The sequence below is a fragment of the Schistocerca serialis genome, chromosome 6 (assembly GCF_023864345.2).
Source record: "Schistocerca serialis cubense isolate TAMUIC-IGC-003099 chromosome 6, iqSchSeri2.2, whole genome shotgun sequence".
Lineage (NCBI taxonomy): Eukaryota > Metazoa > Arthropoda > Insecta > Orthoptera > Acrididae > Schistocerca > Schistocerca serialis.
This window is the reverse complement of record NC_064643.1, coordinates 753734164-753760679: the sequence shown is the minus strand read 5'-3', so window position 1 is coordinate 753760679 and position 26516 is coordinate 753734164. Positions and strand designations below refer to the sequence as shown.

Below are 26516 nucleotides of genomic sequence, written 5' to 3'. Positions count from 1 at the left end.
AAACCCACACTTATTTTCATCCAATTGGTTCTCAACTAATACTCGCACTTTCCTTTCAACAATACCTGAGAAGATTTTACCCACAACGCTGATTAAAGAGGTACCTCTTTAGTTGTTACAATCTTTTCTGTTTCCATGTTAAAAGATTGGTGTGATTACTGCTTTTGTCCAGTCTAATGGAACCTGTTCCGACTCCCAGGCCATTTCAATTATCCTGAGTAGCCATTTAAGACCTGACATTCCACTGTATTTGATGAGTTCCGACTTAATTTCATCCACCCCAGCTGCTTTATTACGCTGCAATCTATTGACCATTTTCTCCACTTCCTCAAATCTGATCCTATTTCCATCATCATTCCTATCCCATTCCACCTCGAAATCTGAAACATTACTGATCGTATTTTCACCTACATTGAGCAACTCTTCAAAATATTCCCTCCATCTGCCCAAGTAATCCACAGGATTCACCAGCAGTTTTTCTGAGCTGTCCAAAATACTTGTCATTTCCTTCTTACATCCCTTTCGAAGACTGCTAATTACAGTCCACAATGGTTTTCCAGCAGCTTGACCCATAGTCTCCAACCTGTTTCCAAAGTCTTCCCAAGATTTCTTCTTGGATGCTGCAATTATCTGTTTGGCTTTGTTTATTTCTTCAACATAACTTTCTCTGTCTACCCGAGTTCTAGTATGTAGCCATTTTTGATACGCCTTCTTTTTCCTTTTACAGGCTGCCTTGACTGTGTCATTCCACCAAGCTGTTTGCTTCATCCTACTTTTACACACTACTGTTCCAAGACATTCTTTAGCCACTTCTAGTACTGTGTCCCTGTACCTTGTCCATTCCTTTTCCAATGACTGTAATTGACTACATTCAACTAACTGGTACCTTTCTGAGATCACTGTTATGTACTTGTGCCTGATTTCCTTATCCTGAAGTTTCTCCACTCTTATCCTCCTACGTATGGACCTGACCTCCTGCACTTTCGGCCTCACAATCCCAATTTCACTGCAGATTAAATAATGATCAGTGTCATCAAAGAATCCCCTGAATACACGTGTGTCCCTCACAGCCTTCCTGAATTCCTGATCTGTTATTATATAGCCAATGACAGATCTGGTTCCCCTGCTTTCCCAAGTATACCGGTGAATGTTCTTATGTTTAAAAAAAAAGAAGTTTGTGATTACTAAGCCCATACTGGCACGGAAATCCAAGAGTTGTTTCCCGTTCCTGTTGGCCTCCATATCCTCTCCAAATTTACCCATAACCTTTTCATACCCTTCTGTTCGATTTCCAATCCTGCCGTTAAAATCACCCATGAGCAGAACACTGTCCTTGTCCTTTACTCTTACAACTACATCACTGAGTGCCTCATAAAAACTGTCCCTTCACAATGCGAATATACTGACACAATCCTAATTTTCTTGCTAGACACTGTCAAATCTATCCACTTCAGTCGTTCGTTTACACACCTTATTGCAACTACGCTGGGTTCCTTTTCTTTCCTGATGTAAAGCCCTACACCCCATTGTGCTATTCCTGCTTTGACTCCTGACAGGTAGACCTTATATTCTCCCACTTCCTCTTCTTTCTCACCCCTTACCCGAATGTCACTAACAGCTAAAACGTCCAGCCCCATCTTACTTGCAGCCTCTGCCAGCTCTACCTTCTTCCCAGAGTAGCCCCCATTGATATTAATAGCTCCCCATCTCGTTACCATTTGTTTGCCAAGTCGTATCTTAGGAGGTCCGAGGCATTTTGCTCTGATTGTTGCCAGCATCATATTTACAGTACTAGGGAAGCAGGTTGCTAGCCTTACTTGCCCCGAGTCCCATTGGGTTTTACCCCTAACGGCTGAGGGACTAACTGGTGGATTTGGTAGTCTTTGCCGTGCGAGCACAAAGGTGACCACGACTCAGAATATGTCCGAGATGCCCAGCCTTATTCCAAAGTAACTGGTATCCCGACTGTCGGGACCACTTACTTGGCCACTCATACGTTGCCCGTGGTTCATGAACTGGGACAGGACTACAGGAACCCACACCATGAACCACGCACTGACAAACAGTATTTCAAAAACAACACATGAAGAGTACATACGGACACGACATTACAGACACGCCTATGTGCAGCGTAACAACAATCTCCAGAGGATGGACAGCGATACCTACAGTGACAGCGAAAATAGTGACAATGAGGAGGAATAGGAGGAGGAAGCTGAGGTGTGACAGTAAATAAGCAAAAGTGCTGGCGTTCTAACCAAGAGAACACCAAATACTGTACGTGGATGGGCACCTAAAGTAGTTAATACATAGGATTAGTAATAAACAGGATAAGCAAAATTATTTCTCTAGTAATAACCACCATTTGTGTGTGTGTGTGTGTGTGTGTGTGTGTGTGTGTGTGACTGGCGGTCAACGGCTCAAAGAAACCATTCCGAGGTATTCACCGGCAGTCACATTCGGTGATGGTACTAACAAATCTCTCCTCTATCCTATTTTCTTTTTATGTTCTTCTTAAAAAACAACAAAATTTTATTTATATTTCAACCTTAAATTAATGTTATTTTGAAAAGTATCATTCTTTGTAAATGTTGTAGATGAAACAAAAGAAAAGAAAATTGTAAAAAGATGAAAAACGAAAATTGTAAGATGTACTACCTGTTTTAAACATCAGGTAACAGGTCTATAATTTGGCAATAAATAACGGGGATGAAATCATCTTCCAAAACCTTCACGTACCGTTCGGTAGTCACCGTGCCATCAAGGAATATCGCACCGATTATTCCATGATTGGACACAGCACACCACACAGTCACTCGTTGAGGGTGAACAGACTTCTCGATCGCGAAATGGGATTCTCAATCTCTCAAATGCGCTAATTTTTCTTAGCGAGGAACACATCCAAATGAAAGTGGGCTTCGTCGCTAAACTAAATGACCCATGTGGATAGTAAGTCTCATCTGCCCCGCTGCCAACCCAGCAGTTTGGACGTCCTAAGCGAAACCGTTCAGAAGTTACGACGATTTTATTTCATGTAGTTCATTAATTGTCACTCTGTACACACCACCTGACTGCTGCGATTCCTGTCATCAGTGACAAATTAGATGACTGTTTGGTACCTGTTCCTCGGCCACCTCCAGAGCTCTAATGTGACCAGTGGACTTGTTTAAGGAGGTTAGTAGTGTTTCGACCAGTGAGCGCGCTGTTCGCCTGTTTGTGGCTGCTGGTGCAGCGCCCGCCCCCGCTGTGCGCAGGTGTACGAGGGCCTGGTGCCGGTGTACACGAGCGGCGTGCACGCGGTCAGCCCGACTGCGCGCCAGTTCACGGTGGGTCTGGCGGGGCGCGGCCTGCCGCTCAGAGGGGACGTGCTGCTGCGCTGCTACCACCGGCACCCCGCCCCCGCCGCCTCCCGCGAGCTCATCTTCGCCTGCCAGTTCCACACCTGCGCCGTCGCCGACTACACGCTCTCCTTCACCAGGCACCAGCTCGACCACGCCTGCAACGGTGAGTATGCCCCCCACTCACCTAAGGTTAATTTTCACTCTGCAGATAACAGAACGCAGCATGTCATTCTCAATGGAGAGAAGTCTTCCAAAGTAGGAGTGATTTCAGGTGTGCCGCAGGGGAGTGTCGTAGGACCGTTGCTATTCACAATATGTAGAAATGACCTTGTGAATAACATCGGAAGTTCACTGAGGCTTCTTTGCAGATGATGCTGTACTATATCGAGAGGTTGTAACTATGCAAAATTGTACTCAAATGCAGGAGGATCTGCAGCGAATTGACGCATGGTGCAGGGAATGCGAATTGAATCTCAATGTAGACAAGTGTAACGTGCTGCGAATACACAGAAAGAAAGATCCTTTATCATTTAGCTACAAAATAGCAGGTTAGCAACTGGAAGCAGTTAATTCCATAAATTATCTGGGAGTAGGCATTAGGAGTAATTTAAAATGGAATGATCATATAAAGCTGATCGTCGGTAAAGCGGATGCCAGGCTGAGAATCCTAAGGAAATGCAATCCGAAAACAAAGGAAGTAGGTCACAGTACGCTTGTTCGCCCACTGCTTGAATACTGCTCAGCACTGTGGATCCGTACCAGATAGGGTTGATAGAAGAGATAGAGAAGATCCAACGGAGAGCAGCGCGCTTCGTTACAGGATCATTTAGTAATCGCGAAAGCGTTACGGAGATGACAGATAAACTCCAGTGGAAGACTCTGCAGGAGAGACGTCCAGTAGCTCGGTACGGGCTTTTGTTGAAGTTTCGAGAACATACCTTCACCGAAGACTCAAGCAGTATATTGCTCCCTCCTACGTACATCTCGCGAAGAGACCATGAAGATAAAATCAGAGAGATTAGAGCCCTCACAGAAGCATACCGACAATCGTTCTTTTCACGAACAATACGAGACTGGAATAGAAGGGAGAACCGGTAGAGGTACTCCAGGTACCCTCCGCCACACACCGTCGGGTGGCTTGCGGAGTATGGATGTAGATGTAGATGCACTGATATCTAATTTCCTGGCAGACTAAAACTGTGTGCCGGACAGGGGTTCGAACCCGGTACCTATGCCCTTCGCGAGCAAGTCCTCTACCAACTCAGCTGCCCGAGCACGACTCGCGACTCGTCCTCACAGCTTTACTTCCACGAGTACCTCATCTGCTACCTTTCAGAAATCACAGACGAATCTTCTGTGAAGTTTGGAAGGTGCGATACCAGTTGCTGGTGGAAGTACGAGAGCTTGCTCAAAATTAATGCCTCGAATTTTTAATGTGAAAACTAACTAAACTTTTTAAATAAAACGAATTCTCTAAACATTCTACATCTTTATTCTAGAATGATATTTTCACTCTGCAGCTGAGTGTGCGCTGATATGAAACTTCCTGACAGATTAAAACTGTGTGCCGGACCGAGACTCGAACTCGGAACCTTTACTTTTCGAGGGCAAGTGCTCTTCCAACTTTTTTCCTTCTTTTTTTTTTTTTTTTTTTTTTTTAACGACGTTGATATACAGGGTGTTACAAAAAGGTACGGCCAAACTTTCAGGAAACATTCCTCACACACAAATAAAGAAAAGATGTTATGCGGACATGTGTCCGGAAATGCTTACTTTCCATGTTAGAGCTCACTTCATTTCTTCTCTTCAAATCACATTAATCATGGAATGGAAACACACAGTAACAGAATGTACCAGCGTGACTTCAAACATTTTGTTACAGGAAATGTTCAAAATGTTCTCCGTTAGCGAGGATACATGCATCCACCCTCCGTCGCATGGAATCCCTGATGCGCTGATGCAGCCCTGGAGAATGGCGTATTGTATCACAGCCGTCCACAATACGAGCACGAAGAGTCTCTACATTTGGTACCGGGGTTGCGTAGACAAGACCTTTCAAATGCCCCCATAAATGAAAGTCGAGAGGGTTGACGTCAGGAGAGCGTAGAGGCCATGGAATTGTTCCGCCTCTGCCACTCCATCGGTCACCGAATCTGTTGTTGAGAAGCGTACGAACACTTCGACTGAAATGTGCAGGAGCTCCATCGTGCATGAACCACATGTTGTGTCGTACTTGTAAAGGCACATGTTCCAGCAGCACAGGTAGAGTATCCCGTATGAAATCATGACAACGTGCTCCATTGAGCGTAGGGGGAAGAACATGGGGCCCAATCAAGACATCACCAACAATGCCTGCCCAAACGTTCACAGAAAATCTGTGTTGATGACGTAATTGCACAATTGCGTGCGGATTCTCGTCAGCCCACACATGTTGATTGTGAAAATTTACAATTTGATCACGTTGGAATGAAGCCTCATCCGTAAAGAGAACATTTGCACTGAAATGAGGATTGACACATTGTTGGACGAACTATTCGCAGAAGTGTACCCGTGGAGGCCAATCAGCTGCTGATAGTCCCTGCACACGCTTTACATGGTATGGAAACAACCGGTTCTCCCGTAGCACTCTCCATACAGTGACGTGGTCAACGTTACCTTGTACAGCAGCAACTTCTCTGACGCTGACATTAGGGTTATCGTCAACTGCACGAAGAATTGCCCCGTCCATTGGAGGTGCCCTCGTCGTTCTAGGTCTTCCCCAGTCGCGAGTCATAGGCTGAAATGTTCCGTGCTCCCTAAGACGCCGATCAATTGCTTCGAACGTCTTCCTGTCGGGACACCTTCATTCTGGAAATCTGTCTCGATAGAAACGCACCGCGCCACGGCTATTGCCCCGTGCTAATCCATACATCAAATGGGCATCTGCCAACTTCGCATTTGTAAACATTGCACTGGCTGCAAAACCACGTTCGTGATGAGCACTAACCTATTGATGCTACGTACTGATGTGCTTGATGCTAGTACTGTAGAGCAATGAGTCGCATGTCAACACAAGCACCGAAGTCAACATTACTTTCCTTCAATTGGGCCAACTGGCGGTGATTCGAGGAAGTACAGTACATACTGACGAAACTAAAATGAGCTCTAACATGGAAATTAAGCGTTTCCGGACACATGTCCACGTAACGTCTTTTCTTTCTTTGTGTGTGAGGAATATTTCCTGAAAGTTTGGCCGTACCTTTTTGTAACACCCTGTATATCAACGGGGACAGATGAAAATGTGTGCCCCGTCCGGGACTCGAACCCGGGATTTCCTGCTTACCTGGCAGACGCTCTATCATCTTTTTTTATGTATTAAAGTAAAAAAAGAGAGGGGTAAAGGTGGTTTCAACATCAGACCGAGACTTCAACGCTACTCACTTTTTAATTTTTATTTTATTTATTTTTTATTATTATTTTTTTCCCAATGTCAGACTTACAACCTTTGCTGACATACATTTTGTTGTACTACCGCATAACTAGTGTCTACAATGTCCAAATGTCGACAGACAGTGGCTCATTATAAAATTAAGTAAGGAAATGAATAAAACTGAAAATGTCCAAATGAAAGACATGAAGACATCGCGGGTAGTACAAATACAAAAGAAACATGCTCCTGCAGCAATGAAATGAAATTCGTGTCGGGGACGACACCTGCTCACGACCCGACGTTCGATAGAGCAAGAGAGCCATCTATCGACCCGTTCTCCAGACGTTGGTGGAAGACTGGGTCGTCTTCTCGAAATTAACTAAGTGTGATCGATGTCTCGGCTTCTTCGTCTATCTTATCTCTCACCCGTTACACCCCATCTGGCCGGCGGGTCGGTAAATGTAACTCGCAAGTAATTAGCGAAGTCTTGCTTATATTTCTTATGCTGTTGCAGCTTCATGTGTCCATCCGGGAGAGAATGCCAAAAATCCATTTTGTCCTTTTCCGATTCGTTATAGACGTAGCCCACAACCATTCCCCGTACCCATGTCACTGCATTGGTTTTTTTGGACCGGAAAATAAGATTCTTGTGGGAGACTGAGCTACCCAAGCACGACTCACGACCCGTCCTCACAGCTTCAGTTCTGCCAGTACCTCGTCCCCTGCCTTCCAAACTTCACATAAGCTCTTCTGCGAACCTTGCAGAACCAGCACTCCTGCAAGAAAGAGCTTCTGTGAAGTTTGGAAGGTAGGGGACGAGGTACTGGCAGAACTGAAGCTGTGAGGACGGGTCGTGAGTCGTGCTTGGGTAGCTCAGCTGGTAGAGCACTTGCCCGCGAAAGGCAAAGGTCCCAAGTTTGAGTCTCTGTCCGGCACACCGTTTAAATCAGTCAGGAAGTTTCATCTTTATTCTTCATGTCTTCGTAATTAACTCTCAACATAGGGCGCTGGGGACTAATACGCATCTCCCAACGAGTGGCCAGTTTGTTGATACCGTCATTCCACAGTGCTTGACGTTTCTGACGGAGCAACAACCTCACCTCTCTCTGTACTGCTTCATCGCTAATTAATATGAAGCCCTCGAAGGTTTTCTTTAAGTTTTGAAAACACTCCGGTCTCTGTCACACACGCTTAAGTTAGGCCCACTGTTTCCTTCACTAAAAGCACGACAACCCAACGTCGCACATTACTGATGTCGATACATTCATCGCCGTACACAGCTTTCTTTCTCCTATGGATTTCATGTGGAGACACGATTTATAATGTTAGAAACTCGATTACAGCAAGCTGTTTCTCACTTACCGACATGGGTAAGTTACACACCGCCATTTTTTCTTTAATTTCTGTTATTTGCAACATGCTCCATTACAATATGTGTAATACTTCATGTATCATGTATGTGTTACGTGTCTGGGGTGAGGGTAAATGTTGTATTGTTGATGATGATGATGATGATGATGATGATGACGGCCGGCCGGTGTGGCCGAGCGGTCCTAGGCGCTTCAGTCCGGAACCGCGCTGCTGCTGCTGTCGCAGGTTCGAATCCTGCCTCGGGCATGGCTGTGTGTGATGTCCTTAGGTTAGTTAGGTTTAATTAGTTCTAAGTTCTAGGCGACTGATGACCTCAGAAGTTAAGTCGCATAGTGCTCAGAGCCATTTGAACCATTTGATGACGGCCAGCCGTTGTGGCCGAGCTGTTCTAGGCGCTTCAGTCCGGAACCGCGCTGCTGTTGCAGTCGCAGGTTCGAATCCTGCCTCGGGCATGGCTGTGTGTGATGTCCTTAGGTTAGTTAGGTTTAAGTAGTTCTAAGTTCTGGGGGACTGATGACCTCAGATGTTAAGTCCCATAGTACTCAGAACCATTTTTTTTTATGATGACGACGGCGAGAGACAGGATGCGTCAAACCCGGTGCCGGCACAGGGCCTACGCCTTGCGAATAGCACCAAGGAGCCGCCAACCTTAACGTCCCCATCCGATGGACGGATTTCCAAAAACAAAAATTTTCAAATGTGTGTCAAATCTTATGGGACTTAATTGCTAAGGTCATCAGTCTCTAAGCTTACACACTACTTAACCTAAATTATGTTCACTCCACTTAAGGTCGCTCTGGATAGTTACTCCCAGATACTTTGCGACTGATACTGTTTCCAGCAGTTTGTCATCAGCAGTGTAGCTACACAGTAGTGGATTTGTTTCCTACGTATGTCTGTTACGTTCAGGGTCAACTGGCACAGCCTGTCTCATTCATGAGTTCTCTGGAGGTCATACTGCAAATCGTTACTACCTTCTGGCGTTGCTACACTCCTGGAAATGGAAAAAAGAACACATTGACACCGGTGTGTCAGGCCCACCATACTTGCTCCGGACACTGCGACAGGGCTGTACAAGCAATGATCACACGCACGGCACAGCGGACACACCAGGAACCGCGGTGTTGGCCGTCGAATGGCGCTAGCTGCGCAGCATTTGTGCACCGCCGCCGTCAGTGTCAGCCAGTTTGCCGTGGCATACGGAGCTCCATCGCAGTCTTTAACACTGGTAGCATGCCGCGACAGCGTGGACGTGAACCGTATGTGCAGTTGACGGACTTTGAGCGAGGGCGTATAGTGGGCATGCGGGAGGCCGGGTGGACGTACCGCCGAATTGCTCAACACGTGGAGCGTGAGGTCTCCACAGTACATCGATGTTGTCGCCAGTGGTCGGCGGAAGGTGCACGTGCCCGTCGACCTGGGACCGGACCGCAGCGACGCACGGATGCACGCCAAGACCGTAGGATCCTACGCAGTGCCGTAGGGGACCGCACCGCCACTTCCCAGCAAATTAGGGACACTGTTGCTCCTGGGGTATCGGCGAGGACCATTCGCAACCGTCTCCATGAAGCTGGGCTACGGTCCTGCACACCGTTAGGCCGTCTTCCGCTCACGCCCCAACATTGTGCAGCCCGCCTCCAGTGGTGTCGCGACAGGCGTGAATGGAGGGACGAATGGAGACGTGTCGTCTTCAGCGATGAGAGTCGCTTCTGCCTTGGTGCCAATGATGGTCGTATGCGTGTTTCGCGCCGTGCAGGTGAGCGCCACAATCAGGACTGCATACGACCGAGGCACACAGGGCCAACACCCGGCATCATGGTGTGGGGAGCGATCTCCTATACTGGCAGTACACCTCTGGTGATCGTCGAGGGGACACTGAATAGTGCACGGTACATCCAAACCGTCATCGAACCCATCGTTCTACCATTCCTAGACCGGCAAGGGAACTTGCTGTTCGAACAGGACAATGCACGTCCGCATGTATCCCGTGCCACCCAACGTGCTCTACAAGGTGTAAGTCAACTACCCTGGCCAGCAAGATCTCCGGATCTGTCCCCCATTGAGCATGTTTGGGACTGGATGAAGCGTCGTCTCACGCGGTCTGCACGTCCAGCACGAACGCTGGTCCAACTGAGGCGCCAGGTGGAAATGGCATGGCAAGCCGTTCCACAGGACTACATCCAGCATCTCTACGATCGTCTCCATGGGAGAATAGCAGCCTGCATTGCTGCGAAAGGTGGATATACACTGTACTAGTGCCGACATTGTGCATGCTCTGTTGCCTGTGTCTATGTGCCTGTGGTTCTGTCAGTGTGATCATGTGATGTATCTGACCCCAGCAATGTGTCAATAAAGTTTCCCCTTCCTGGGACAATGAATTCACGGTGTTCTTATTTCAATTTCCAGGAGTGTACTTTGTTATAGACAATCGCATTATCTGCGAACATCCTTAGAGGCGTGTTGCCATTAGCACGAAAACGTTCGTCCACAAATGTCACGTGTCTCTATGAACTGTCTGCGAGACAGAGATACTCCTGTGGCCAGCGAGATCCCCGGATCTGTCCACAATAGAACATCTGTGGGACCAGCTCGGGCGTCAACTCGATCGCAGTGGCACCATCCGGGATCCAGGGGCCAGCTACAGCAGATGGAGGCCATCTTGCCTCAGGAGGGGGAGACAAGGGGCTCATACAACCAAGTTCCTTATAAATTTGACTCGAATTTGCAATCACTGAAGCAACATCACTTACCCTTTCAAATCGTAAAGTATCGTTTCATTTTCTCTTCCTCCCCTGGGGGCTTCACTTTTCTGTCAGTTAATGCAGATGAAAGTATCTGTCTGATGTAGCTAAGGAGGATGCTGGTCTGAGAGAGACTGATCAGAGCCCATAAACTTGCTCTATGTGAAAAAAACTGTGTTTAAATTAAATAACTATTATCATTTCAGAACAGTCGTTAAATAAGGTATCCTGAAAGTACAGAATTCAGTGCACAGGGTGGTTTAGGCACACATTTCATTTAAATAACCACCTGTGTATATAACGTGATTGAAATGCTTTCACTCGTCCGACTGCCGCAAACGTATGTCATCATTATTGTTTTAAAATACACAGAGGGAGCTTACAACCACTAAGCTAATTGTCCACTTTTACTCAAAGATACCGAATTCCTAGTTTTATTTCACATATATACATTTGAAGCCGATCCCTTTTCTTCTAAACACTAGTGACTCATTTTTTAATTTTTTTTATTTATTTTTTTTTTCTTAATTGGGCCATTTTCCTAGTAACTCTGGTGCTGGAAATAATGGTATTCTCACAGCCAAAAATATGTTTTTGAAATTACAAGTAAAATTGAAATTAACTGAAAGCGACGTTTTGTAATGGAGAATAACCAATTTAGCTTTGAATAGTACTGGACATGATACTGAGAAGAGCAACACTGCCAAGGATTTAGTGGATGCGAAAGCTAGGCTTTCTGTAAATATTTTGTTACTCGCAGAGGAACCCGGCCTAGCCCAGGCGTTTATTGACAGCTGTGCGACCACGCCCACACCACGCACCTTCTGGCCTTGTGCTTAATGTTTCTGACGTCATGTCTCCTGAATTATGTGTCTTAAAGTGATCTAATTCTGTAGGTACATTCAGTGACCTTTTTGGATACTGTTGCGAAATTTATTGTGCATAAAGTAATAAATTTAAACGTCAAGCCTGATGCGGCAGTTTTTCATGCGTCTAGTTCTTTATGACGTCATATTTCCTGAACTACGCGTCATGCAATGACATAATTTCGTAGTTACATGCAGTGGTGTATGCGCATACTGTATGCAAAATGAGTCGCGAATACAGTTAGCAGTAAAGACGTAATAAATTATAACGTCACGCCTCAAGCGGTAATTTTACTGCACGAACAGCGGAAAAGTAGTGACGATAAACTTTTTTTCCTTCCATCATTTTGTGGGTCTTGTCAACGAGAAGGAATTTCGTAAAGGTTTGAAATTACGTGTATAGTTTGTTGCAAGTCGCTAAGTGGAGTCACTTTTAAATTCCGGGTGAATAAAATGTGGGAATTCACTCGTCGTCCTTTTCTACCCACAGCACTTGTTGTCTCACAGTAATGTACATGTGTTCCAAGTTTGGTTGAAACTGGTCCGCCGGCGGGTGTGGTCATGCGGTTCTAGGCGCTACAGTCTGGAACCGCGCGGCCGCTACGTCGCAGGTTCGAATCCCGCCTCGGGCATGGATGTGTGTGTTGTTCTTAGGTTAGTTAGGTTTAAGTAGTTCTAAGTTCTAGGGGACTGATGACCTCAGATGTTAAGTCCCATAGTGCTCAGAGCCATTTTGAAACTGGTCCAGTGGTTTAGGTGAAGATGTGGAAAACACACACACGCACACACACACACACACACACACACACACACACACACAATATATATATATATATATATAATGCGTGTGTGTGTGTGTGTGTGTGTGTGTGTGTGTGTGTGTGTGTGTGTGTGTGTGTATTTCTAAAACTAACCGAGTAATTATGTGTTTCAGTGTTGCAACTGTGATGATAAATAAGGATTCAACAAAATGTGCTTTTCTGCACGTCCTGAAACATATTAATATCTTAGAGCTGCACTATCCACTCAACCACTCGGTTTGAGGCGTTATGTCACGGACTGCGCGGCCTCTCCCGTCGGACGTTCGAGTCCTCCCTCGGACATGGGTGTGTGTGTGTGTGTGTTGTTCTTAGCCTAAGTTAGTTTAAGTTGTGTGTAAGTCTAGGAACCGATGACCAAAGCAGTTTGGTCCCTGAGGAATTCACACACATTTGAACATTTTTTAGCCACTCAACCTAGCTTCAATATTAGATAGGGGCGCCAGGGTAGTGTTCATACGGACGGGCTAGGGCCATCTCTGCTGAAGAGCAAAATTCAAGAAACGCTCGAACTAGTGATCTATAAGCCACTTCAAAATGTTCAAATGTGTGTGAAATCTTATGGGACTTAACTGCTAAGGTCATCAGTCCCTAAGCTTACACACTACTTAACCTAAATTATCCTAAGGACAAACGCACACACCCATGCCCGAGGGAGGACTCGAACCTCCGCCGGGGCCGGCCTCATGTACGCCACTTCCTTCGTGCAAGAATTATATTTCGTTGAGATTCAAAAAAATGCTCTGAGCACTATGGGACTTAACATCTATGGTCATCAGTCCCCTAGAACTTAGAACTACTTAAACGTAACTAACCTAAGGACAGCACACAACACCCAGCCATCACGAGGCAGAGAGAATCCCTGACCCCGCCGGGAATCGAACCCGGAAACCCGGGCGTGGGAAGCGAGAACGCTACCGCACGACCACGAGATGCGGGCCGTTGAGATTCATCATATAAATCTCAGTCCGGCATCTGAATTTTAAGTAGACATTCCAGACGGTGTTTATGGTTATTGTTCCCATTAATTTGTCCCCAATAACATAATAGGGAGGTACTGGATCTATTCACCTACTTTTATGCTATATGTGATATTTATTTACGAGAGTTGCATCGCCCGCGAACATCGGCATCTATCCTCCTACGTTGTTGATTTATCATTTATGTATTTTGTAAACTGTAACGAGCCTATAATACTAGGTTGGGTTACTCCCAAAATGATGATTTCATCTGTAGATTTTGTTACACCTAGCTGCTACGAAGGTCAACGGCAATGCTGCTGCGGTAACACCGGTTCCCGTCAAATCACGGAAGTTATGCGCTGTCGGGTTTGGCTAGCACTTGGATGGGTGACCATCCTGGCCGGCTGAGTTCTGTTGGTAGGGAGGATGCACTCAAGTCTTGTGAGGTCAATTGAGGAGCTAGTTGAGTGAGAACTAATGACACCGGTGACGAAAACTGACAACGGCCGGGAGAGAAGTGTGCTGACCACATGCCCCTCCGTGTTCGCATCCGGTGACGCCCAAGAGGTGAGGATGACACGGCGGCTGGTCGGTACCTTTGCGCCTTCACGGCCACTTCGGAGGGTGTTAGTTTGTTTTTAGTTTCTAGGAAGTCTGAAGCCAGTCACAGAGGTTGTCTGATAATCGTTAAGCTCGTGTTGTGTTCACTAAATAATTGTGCGGCCACTGTAGCGAATACAGCTACTATCTTGTGTGAGTGGGCGTTGTGCAGAGTGATGTAGAAGGCTGGAACTGTCGTTGCATGGCGCGAGCTAGGGGCGCCACTGTCGTGCTTGATGGAGTGTGACATCATCTCTCTGCGTCATTTATCGCGAATAGCTCTTGTCTCCTTTCTGAGCGTGTAACGCCCGCTACTGCGTGCAAACACGGCAGCGTGAAACAAATGCCTATTTAGGGTTATCCACTGCCATCGACAGCAATGTAAGGTAATGATACCTCCGTTGTTTTTAGCCTTCGTTTCATACTTTTATTCGCACCACCGACGAATGAAAATGTCGCGTGATAGGAGTTATTTCGTTTTCTACGGTCGGGGCTGTTTATTACTACTGCTCGTGCTGCCGATAAAGATCAACGTGTTTGCGTGCCAACTTCCAGCGTTTCCCTTTACCTGGCACTTTCAACCGCGCCCTCAGAAAGAACATAAAGCAATTAACTTTAATTGCTGTGATAATTAACTGGCTCTGAAAGAGCGCCTTCCACCACTCTTCCTACTTGGAAGTATGCCTGAAGTCGCTTGCCTTGCGTTGTTCCATTCGTAGTATCGGGCTCCCTTGGAGAGAGGGCAGTTCCACTCACAATTTAGTACCGGTAGTTGCTAGTACACAATTGTGAAAGGAAACATTAAAGTACAAGAAAGATGCGTAATAGCCAGGAAATAACACATTTAACTATGTTAGGATGTCACTTCAGATATCTCAGTCTAGCGAACCGTTTGTTCTCCTACTTCACGTAGCGTCTTTTGAGCACAGTACTCTGATGTCAGCCTTCTGTCGCCTTATCGATGGTTATTTTTAATCATTTGTGATTATATTTCTGTACAGAATCGATTTATTTTTCAGATTTCTCTTGGTATCAATGTGTTTCGTAGCATAGTATATTACCTCACGGATTACTTCCTATCAGGAATGCCTCTCTCTCGTTCTGAAATGGTGTTTGAACCCCTCTCTAATTCTGATTCTTCATATACTGTCATCTTCCATAATGAACTAATAAATATTACTGTGGAAGATTAATACGTTGTATTCAAGTTATTAATACACTCCTGGAAATTGAAATAAGAACACCGTGAATTCATTGTCCCAGGAAGGGGAAACTTTATTGACACATTCCTGGGGTCAGATACATCACATGATCACACTGACAGAACCACAGGCACATAGACACAGGCAACAGAGCATGCACAATGTCGGCACTAGTACAGTGTATATCCACCTTTCGCAGCAATGCAGGCTGCTATTCTCCCATGGAGACGATCGTAGAGATGCTGGATGTAGTCCTGTGGAACGGCTTGCTATGCCATTTCCACCTGGCGCCTCAGTTGGACCAGCGTTCGTGCTGGACGTGCAGACCGCGTGAGACGACGCTTCATCCAGTCCCAAACATGCTCAATGGGGGACAGATCCGGAGATCTTGCTGGCCAGGGTAGTTGACTTACACCTTCTAGAGCACGTTGGGTGGCACGGGATACATGCGGACGTGCATTGTCCTGTTGGAACAGCAAGTTCCCTTGCCGGTCTAGGAATGGTAGAACGATGGGTTCGATGACGGTTTGGATGTACCGTGCACTATTCAGTGTCCCCTCGACGATCACCAGTGGTGTACGGCCAGTGTAGGAGATCGCTCCCCACACCATGATGCCGGGTGTTGGCCCTGTGTGCCTCGGTCGTATGCAGTCCTGATTGTGGCGCTCACCTGCACGGCGCCAAACACGCATACGACCATCATTGGCACCAAGGTAGAAGCGACTCTCATCGCTGAAGACGACACGTCTCCATTCGTCCCTCCATTCACGCCTGTCGCGACACCACTGGAGGCGGGCTGCACGATGTTGGGGCGTGAGCGGAAGACGGCCTAACGGTGTGCGGGACCGTAGCCCAGCTTCATGGAGACGGTTGCGAATGGTCCTCGCCGATACCCCACGAGCAACAGTGTCCCTAATTTGCTGGGAAGTGGCGGTGCAGTCCCCTACGGCACTGCGTAGGATCCTACGGTCTTGGCGTGCTTCCGTGCGTCGCTGCGGTCCGGTCCCAGGTCGACGGGCACGTGCACCTTCCGCCGACCACTGGCGACAACATCGATGTACTGTGGAGACCTCACGCCCCACGTGTTGAGCAATTCGGCGGTACGTCCACCCAGCCTCCCGCATGCCCACTATACGCCCTCGCTCAAAGTCCGTCAACTGCACATACGGTTCACGTCCACGCTGTCGCGGCATGCTACCAGTGTTAAAGACTGCGATGGAGCTCCGTATGCCACGGCAAACTGGCTGACACTGACGGCGGCGGTGCACAAATGCTGCGCAGCTAGCGCCATTCGACGGCCAACACCGCGGTTCCTGGTGTGTCCGCTGTGCCGTGCGTGTGATCATTGCTTGTACAGCCCCCTCGCAGTATCCGGAGCAAGTATGGTGGGTCTGACACACCGGTGTCAATGTGTTCTTTTTTCCATTTCCAGGAGTGTACGTCGATGTTCCTCCAAGAATCGACGGAAATATCCATAAATATTTTCCTTTTCTAGTTTCATTCAGCCCCATAGATAACATAGCCTACATTAGCAGAGATGGAGGTGGTTCATCAACGACAAATTTCAGCTGCATACGCATAAGGGCAGTTTCTTTGCAGGCCCATAACGGAAAACTGTGCACTTTACGTTGTTGCCGGCAAATTTCGCAGTTATTTTGTGTAGAAACTCAGTCTTGCCAGTATGTTTACTGCCTGACGTTATGCCCTGACACTACTCGGTGGCGAAGTGCAGTAAAACTAAAACGCCCCTCTCGATACAGATATGTGTCTGTTGTCAGTGTTAAGACTGAATTAGTATGTTTCTCGCTACTTTATTTCCATGCTTTTTCTATATCAGAATTATATGTAAGATGACCTCGAGATACTTGCACAGATCTTAACGGGACCATCCGTCACAGTAGATGGATACAAAACCTTTCTGTTTTGGACTTGAAGTCTAAGAAAGAAATAGAACTTTTAGTGATTCATCTCATAACACATACTTCTCTCATTTCTCCCTTCAATTTATGTTTGATAATTCTCAGAGATATTATTTTAATAAACATGGAGCAAAACTGGCTTCAGGATCGATCACAGGGGCAATCCGCTCATAAGAACAAGCCATCTTCCTCATTACCATCATACGAAATCCTCACTTGAGATTTCTTAGAACGGGGATCGCTGTTTAAAAGAAGGAAAGGGTCTCCAATGACTCAAATGTTCGGCAGAGCTCAGCTTTCCCACACCACAAGTCCGTCAGTAAGGCAATGCAATGCTTAGCACACAGAAATGGCAAATACCTCACGTGCGTCGCCTACCTTCCGAAGTAAACACATGACGCCCAGTGTTAAATCGCAACCCATCGGAGAGACAAGGATGACTCCATCCCGCATGAATCTCTTTCTCTCTGCGGTTTCCAGACACTGGTTTGTGGTGTAGCGGGGCGCATGCCATTCATTTTTGTGCTTAGAGAGCACATTGACGAAAATATTACGGCGTTTTTCGTATAACTGCTGCATCCTGTTGCTGTTTGCAACGCCCCCGGCCGTTTTTGATTGAGCCGCCTTTTCCGACTGGCCGTGAGTGCGTTGTAACGATAGTCTCTGGTCGTTGTAGCTCGAAGAGGAACTTACTTTAATTTTCTTCGAATAACCGAGTTCGCCATTAGATCTTGGGACTGTCAGTGATACAAATGTTGATGGTATTGAGACAGCAACCAGCCACAAATTTACTTTAAGTTCCTTTATTCAAAAGATACCATTACCGGTTTCGAATCATTACAATTCATCGTGATACGGCTTTCATTAGAACATGTGGTGCGTTTTTTATTGATTAGTTGTCCTAAAATATAAATAATATACTGGGTGAAAAGTATTTAAACCGACAAACTCTGGGAGATTGTAGGGGACATCAAAACAAATATTTTTCCCTAATGTCATTTTTTTCTATGGGGATTATTTAAACCGGTGGAGGCCGTATTACGCTCTTCAGTTGTTAGAGGCCGTATTACGAGCTTTAGTTGTTAGAGGGCGTATTACGCTCTTCAGTTGTAGGAAACTGCTGTCTACCAGTGTAGTAGTGCATTGTCTCTGTTTACTAATGCCGGCCGCAGTGGTCTAGCGGTTCTAGGCGCTCAGTCCGGAGCCGCGCGACTGCTACGGTCGCAGGTTCGAATCCTGCCTCGGGCATGGATGTGTGTGATGTCCTTAGGTTAGTTAGGTTTAAGTAGTTCTAAGTTCTAGGGGACTGATGACCATAGATGTTAAGTCCCATAGTGCTCACAGCCATTTGAACCATTTTTTTTTTTTTTGTTTACTAATGGAGCGATACACCTGGAGTGAGTACACTGATACGGTTGGTACTACGTAGCGCCCCACAACGGACGAGCTGCACAGCGGGTTTATCAACAACAATATCCTAATCGCCGTATCCCGCATCATACGACCTTTGCTGCTGTGTACCAACGTCTGCGTGAGACCGGGTCATTTAGCAGAGTACTTAGACAGGGACGCCGTCGCACGGTAAGAACGCTGCAATTTGTGGAAGCTGTCTTCCAGCATGTGAAGGGGCATCCTTCAATCAGCACTCGTGCAATTGCACGTAACATGGGGACGAATCAGACGAATGTATGAACAGCCCTACGAGAGCAATTGTTACGTCCATTTCACTTACAGCGTGTCCACAACCTGGAACCAGTTGATTATCCACCCAGAGCACAGTTTTCGCAGTGGTGCCTGTAACAGAGTGAAATGCATCCTACATTTCCATCCTCTGTGTTATTTACCGAGGAAACAACGTTCGGGCTTGATGGAGACTTCAACATGCACAATTCGCATGTTTGGAGTGAGGGTAACCCACATGTCACAGTTACTAGCGCTCATCAAGTGTGGTTCTTCGGTAATGTGTGGGCCGGTGTTGTTGGGGACTGTTTAATTGGGCCGTATCTGCTACTTAGGCCATTAAATGGCAGGCACTATTGGAATTTTCTCGCCAGAGCACTGTCAAAATTGCTGGAAAACGTCCCGCTCCCTACAAGACAACGCATGTGGTTCCAACATGACGGGGCGCCGGCACATTTCAGTCATCGTGTGCGTCGATTCCTGGACCGACGGTCCCCAGAAACGTGGACTGGCAGAGGCAGAGTGTTTGTTGGTTTCATTAATTTAATTAATTTAACCTTCCTCTGCCGGTTTAAATACTCTTCACAGGAAAAAATTACATTAGGGAAAAATATTTGTTTTGATGTCCCCTACAACATCCCAGAGTTTGTCGGTTTAAATAGTTTTCACCCTGATGGTTCCGTTACAGACTGAATTGGGATGTGACTTACGGGAAATGTCGGTCTGGAGTATTTGTTTTCATAGTTTTCGTCCAAAAACTGATGATCGTAGTTTCCACCACATTCTTACCGTTGCACACGTAAATTTATATCATTGGGCATTTCAGATTTGTCACAGAATACATTTCTAACATGCGTTACTAATAGGGGAGAGAGTATCACTAACATGATGCAGGAGGTGGGATGGACAAATTAAAACAAAGGCGTTTTTCGTTGCTGAGGAATCTTCTCACGAAATTTCAATCGCCAACTCTCTCCTTAGAATGCGAAAATATTTTATTAATGTCGACCTACAGAGGGAGAAACGATCATCATGATAAAATTAGGGAAATCAGAGCTCGTTTCTTCCGCGAACTGTTCGAGATTGGAATAATAGAGAATTATGGTAAAGGTTTCCAGAATGAGATTTTCACTCTGCTGCGGAGTGTGCGCTGATATGAAACTTCGTGGCAGATTAAAACTGTGTGCCGCACCGAGACTCGAACTCGGGACCTTTGCCTTTCGCGGGCAAGTGCTCTACCAACTGAGATACCCAAGCACGACTCACGCCCCGTCCTCACAGCTTTACTTCTGCCAGTACCTCGCCTCCTACCTTCCAAACTTTACAGAAGCTCTGCTGCGAACCTTGTAGAACTACCACTCCTGAAAGAAAGGATACTGCGGAGACATGGCTTAGCCACAGCCTAGGGGATGTTTTCAGAATGAGATTTTCACTCTGCAGCGGAGTGTGCGCTGATATGAAACGTCCTGGCAGATTAAAACTGTGTGCCGGACCGAGACTCGAACTCGGGACTTTTGCCTTTCGCGGGCAAGTGCTCTACCGACTGAGCTACCCAAGCACGACTCTCGCCCCGTCCGCTGCAGAGTGAAAACCTCATTCTGGAAACATCCCCCAGGCTGTGGCTAAGCCATGTCTCCGCAATATCCTTTCTTTCAGGAGTGGTAGTTCTACAAGGTTCGCAGGAGAGCTTCTGTAAAGTTTGGAAGGTAGGAGACGAGGTACGGGAAAGGCAAAGGTCCCGAGTTCGAGTCTCGGTCCGGCACACAGTTTTAATCTGCCAGGAAGTTTCAAAGGCGTTTTTCGTTGCTGAGGAATCTTCTCACGAAATTTCAATCGCCCGCTCTCTCCTTAGAATGCGAAAATATTTTATTAACGTCGACCTACATAGGGAGAAATGATCATCATAATAAAATAATAGAAATCAGAGCTCGTTTCTTCCGCGAACTGTTCGAGACTGGAATAATAGAGAATTATTATAAAGGTGTTTCGATGAACCCTCCGCCAGGCACCTAACTGTGATTTGCAGAGTTTACATGTAGATTTAGATGTTAGCGATGCAGCCGGTTAGCCGGCCGGGGTGGCCGAGCGGTTCTAGGCGCTTCAGTCTGGAACCACGCGACCGCTACGGTCGAAGGTTCGAATCCTGCCTCGGGCATGGATGTGTGTGATGTCGGTAGGTTAGTTAGGTTTAAGTAGTTCTAAGTTCTAGGGGACTGATGACGTCAGAAGTTAAGTCCCATAGTGCTCAGAGCCATGTGAACCATTTTATTGCAGCCCATTAACTGGCTGACCGCTGTTTTCCCGGCAGACCTGAGGTTCCCTCTGGACGGCGCTGTGGAGCTGCACTTCTCGGCGACGCCCGAGGTACGCCTGCCGTCACCGGCGCCCACCCCCGCAGTGCCCGTCGACAACTCGGAGGACCCGGTGACGCGCTGGGACAGCTTCGAGAACGTCAGCCTGCTCGAGTCGCCCGTCGAGGACTCCGACAGCGACGCCGACGACGGACAAGGTAGGTGCCTGCGCGCAACTCTGCTGCCGTCGTCGTGCTGCGATTCATCCAAACTACACTGCGTCATAAAGAACACAACTTCTGAGTCCGTAATAACAAGCAAATTTATCGATGAAATTAAGTAATGTGCATGTTATTGGATTGTATGCTACCTGGTGACGTATGAAATACGATATTACTCGAAAGTCCCCTACCACTTTGCAGGCACACCTTGTTTTTATTTATTTTTATTTATTTATTTCATTGTTCCGTGGGATCAAATTAAGAAGTCTCCATCGTCATGGAACGAGTCAATACATGAAATTATAACACGATAGTAGAAACAGATAAAATGAAATACGAGAAACGTATTCAGGCGACAAGTCGTTAGTTTAAATAAAGAAAATCGAGAATGTAACACTGGAATTTGCTTAATTTTTCAGCTCTTCCAGGAGCTCCTCGACAGAATAGGAGTGAGCCATGAGGAAGTGTTTGGGCTACTGCTAAGATTTTTGAGTTCTTGTGGTAGCTCACTGAAAATGGATGCAGCAGAATACTGCACTCCTTTCTGCACAAGAGTCAAGGAAGTGCATTCCACATGCAGATTGGATTTCTGCCTAGTATTAACTGAGTGAAAGCTGCTAGCTCTTGGGAGTAGGCTAATATTGCTAACAAAAAACGACATTAAAGAAAATATACACTGTGAGGGCAATGTCAGAATTCCCAGACTATTGAATAGGGGCCGACAAGAGGTTCTCGAACTTACACCACACATACCTCGAACAGCCCGTTTTTGAGCCAAAAATACCCTTTTTGAATCAGAAGAATTAGCCCAAAAAATAATACCATATGAGATAAGCGTATGAAAATATGCGAAGTAGACTACTTTTCGTGTTGAAGTGTCACTTATTTCAGATACTGTTCTAATGGTAAATGAAGCAGCATTTAGTTTCTGAACGAGATCCTGAACATGGGCTTTCCACAACAGCTTACTATCTATCCGAACGCCTAGGAACTTGAACTGTTCCGTCTCGCTTATAATATGCCCATTCTGTCTGATCAAAATAACGGTTCTTGTTGAATTGTGAGTTATAAACTGTAAAAACTGAGTATTACTGTGATTTAGCATCAAATTATTTTCCACAAGCCACGAACTTATTTCATGAACTACATTATTTGTTACTGTTTCAATATTACACACAAGATACTTCACTACCAAGCTGGTGTCATCAGCAAACAGAAATATTTTTGAATCACCTCTAATACTAGAAGGAATATCATTTATATAAATAATAACTGTCACTGTCGCATTCTCTCGATGAAATTTTCCGTAACTTTTGGCCACACTTGCGCGTCTACTTCTGAAATTGCGCACTCATTGTCGGGCTTGAACCCTAGACTCCGTCCTGGTTTGTCCGCTTGCACATGAAATTTGAAATATCCCAACAGAAAGACATCACATGTTAAATCAGGAGATATCTTGTATAATATGCTTAGTTACTACAAAAAAGAACATATTATAGCGTGAACGCTGTTTGAACTGCAACATACATGAATATTTGATTATTGTTCTGTATGTCAGCCTCATTTTCCATTATTGATATGGTAGCAGTACCAGCTTTGGACGTTTATGTTTGTGTGACGAAACTGAAATTTCAACATTAGCCTCAATCAGGCACTGAAATACATTCATTGTTTATTCAGTGGCGGCAAGTGAAAATTTGTGCCGGATCTGTACTCGAACACGGATTTCCCGCTTTACGTGAGCTGTCGCCCTAACAGCTTTTTTGCTTCTTGAGCTGAAAGGCAGGTTAAACAAGACATCTTTATTCGTACAATTGTGCCAGTCTAAGAGTAAAAAAATATCCAAACAAATAGAACAAAATTAAATCATAAATACTGCCGTCCTTGCCGAACCAACATTAGGCACTGCACCCGCCGCTACTAGCCACACAAGATGTACTTCTATCCTGCCATTGGGGCTGGGCACATCTTCACAAAGAATCGGTCCGTATGGTTCTGTCACTTGTTTCGCTTCAGCTGTCAAACACGCTTTACGTTCAACGCAAATTCCCATCTTGTCACACACGTCATCGTCCCCTGTCCATTACCATCATTGCTCGCAGCCTCACGCTGATTCCCGCTAGAGGTCGAAACAACAGGCACTACACATATAAAGTTTGTTTTTGCTGGTCGTGGCTGTCATATGCGTGTAACTGATGGATTCTTGTGTTGGTCTAGTACAGAAGTTTACTTTAAAACCTTTCAGATATGGAGCGGACCTCCTCTGAAACAGTTTCAATTTTTAGGTCTTGGTGGATTCATGAATTTATAACGAATCATGGAACATGATAATAAGCTGATGCAAAACTTGAGGTAATTATCTACAAACCAAACAAAATAGTTCTCCTTATTTGAATGCTGATTATGTTTGCATTTGTCTGCTTTCGTTACAGGGATTAGAGAAATTACGCGTATACGCATGTAAAGAATTTGTCATATTTCTTAGACTGCTGATATATTGTAACGAATGCAGTTTGATCTAAACCAGATTCTTTATTCTAATTGCCCTTTATGGTATTATAACTACAACGGCACTCCACTGATAATTAATTAGTCCACTTTTTTATCGTATTACTTGGGCGTAAAGCTTATCAGTTAACTGAGAAATGCATTGCACTTCATTAGACTTTGGTTCCTATTCAGTATACCCCCAGTAAAAGCATTTTTATTTTCTTATTGCACGAATAGTGATCAGAGACGGGTGCGTCAATTTCAGGGTTGTCTCTTCCCATAAAGTAGAACTACTGTGCTGTGTATACACCTACGTCATCATTTTTGTTACGGTATACATGGGAGGTCCTCTCACCAGACTTCGTCTACTAGTTCTAGTATCAGACTAGTTGATCATTGTATTCTGCATTTATGTTAACCACAGAAATATTCCAAGTACCAATTCAAGCCTTTCCAGTTAGGCACCTTCCAAAAAATTAAACTACAAACGTTTAATGGTCCAAAACCTCGCTTTGTTGGGACTGAAGATATGCACTGGAACAGCTTAATTTCACCAAAAATTGTCATCACATTTTCGAAGTTGGAGGGAGGGGGGGGGGGGCTATAAACTGAAGAAAGGAAGAAATTGATGTTAGAGTTTAACGTTGCAGAATTTCTATGTGACTAGAGATGGACACGAGAAGAAATTACCATTATTCTCTACCGATCATATCTGGCATTGTACCGCTGTACTTTTAATCACTGCCGTTCCGAAATATCGAGGGGGCAGACTCGACTGACGCTAGAGTGTCGTTCGCAGTAACACCGAAAGAACTTTTCTACAGTTCAGTAACGATCGTTACAAAAGGTGGCAACGACAGCTTCGCTATGTGGAAGCAAGTACCGTACTCGCTCCCACTTTGTCAGGTAAGCCATTTCTCCGTGAAATCCTTTCTTCCATAAAAGTTTGTAGGAAAGCTTCTGTGAAGTTTGAAGAGCGGGTGAGAGGCACTGGCAGAATTGAAGCTGCGAGGGCACGATTTCTGTATCCCGTCCCTTTCCGGCACTCAGTTTTAACCTCCCAGGACGTTTAAATAACGGTGTACACACCGCTGCAGAGAGAAATATGCGGTCCGTTGTCGAGTGCTGTTTGCTACGGACTGCACATGCGAAGCTTCGCTCGACTTCCGCATTTAAGTTGCTCAGGAAAATTCTCAATACTGATCACGCAGGACAATATGAATTACACCCTAAGCAGCTGTGCGCAACTCTGAAACTCGAAGTGCTAAACTCAGAGTATTTATTACAGCACAGGAAAAAAGCTTTTAGTAAGAGTACTATGTTACAGAGATAAAACTGTCACCGCTGTAGCAGTAAGCCTACTTACACGTTGATGCTGTGTAAAGTAATGTGTCCTATTGCTGCCTTCTATTCCATAATCCCTTTATGTATCGTCGTGGCTCGTTTCGCAAAGAGTATGATTACATATAAATAAAAGTGTTCTCCCTGTAGCGGATAAAACTGTACCAACTGGCAGTAATGATAGACCTTGCTGCAATATTATCTCTTAACTCACAGGCGGTGCCAGTTAACTCCGAATATTCTTTCGCCACAACAATTTTAATTAACCCGAGTGTCTGAATTAACGCATATTTTAGCTGGTAGAGCAGTGTTAATAGGAAGTGACTGAAGTAGTTTTCTTCGGTTACGAACTTCTGATACTGCGTAGCTTTCAGCTTACCAAAACCGCGCTAAAATTCCAAACAGAAAAGAAAACTTTAATACACAAGCTTCAGCTAGTGAATTTAAGTTCACAGTTATAACGAACTTTCTTAAGAGAATTTTTCATTACAGCCGGAAGTATGTTTACTCCTTTACTAGTTATTAGACTGTTACGTAATAATCACATTAGAACAGACGATCGGGAAGAACTGCTCACTCGGTGCTTTTAAAGGAGGTCTGAAAGACTTACACAAATTGACACCAAGTGCTGTGATCTGATTGTCAAAGTTATACATTACCTCGTAATTTCATTGCGAATGTGTATGTGTATATTCTGTAACATCATACGACAATAATAATAACATAACAATCATAAGAAGAACAAGGAGAAGAAGAAGAATGATTAGGACAAATATTGGCGAATTTCACGTATTATCAAATTTAGTCATTTCAGGCTGTGAATAAAAAAAAATCTGATTTTCTGACTGATTTACATACAGTTCATTAGTGATCTTATAAGTTGCGTTGGAGTTATATTAAATCTAGAAATTTTAAAGTTGAAACCGAACCAGAGAATAGCTTGTAGCCTCTAATCACTAATTAAGTAATGATTAAATTACAGTGGGACCATGAATTTAATGGTTAGATTTTCTAAAAATAACAGCTGTTGATGATGCTTTTGGAGCCATATGTCAGTATGTTATAATCCTCCACCATGCATGTCAGCAGGGGACTGTTCAAGCAGTTGGAGGCTTTGTAATGGTAAGGAAAGTGTGTAGTCTGAGTAATATAGGTTCCCTGATATGTCTAGATATGACTATGACAGGTGACACGTGCGTAAACACCATGTCTGATCACCTGCATCCATTCATGTCCTTTGTGCATTCCGAAAGATTTGGGCAAT

The 26516-nt window shown here is 45.3% G+C and overlaps 1 protein-coding gene across 1 annotated transcript in view; it reads left to right on the top strand.

Annotated features, from left to right (window-relative positions):
* LOC126483783 (tensin) overlaps positions 1 to 26516 on the top strand; it is a 512889-nt gene that overhangs the window by 148947 nt on the left and 337426 nt on the right. Inside the window, exons 5-6 of the mRNA XM_050106942.1 lie at positions 3255 to 3504; positions 21218 to 21418. Of these exons, the coding sequence (XP_049962899.1) occupies positions 3255 to 3504; positions 21218 to 21418 (451 nt within the window). The remainder of the gene's footprint in view (positions 1 to 3254; positions 3505 to 21217; positions 21419 to 26516) is intronic.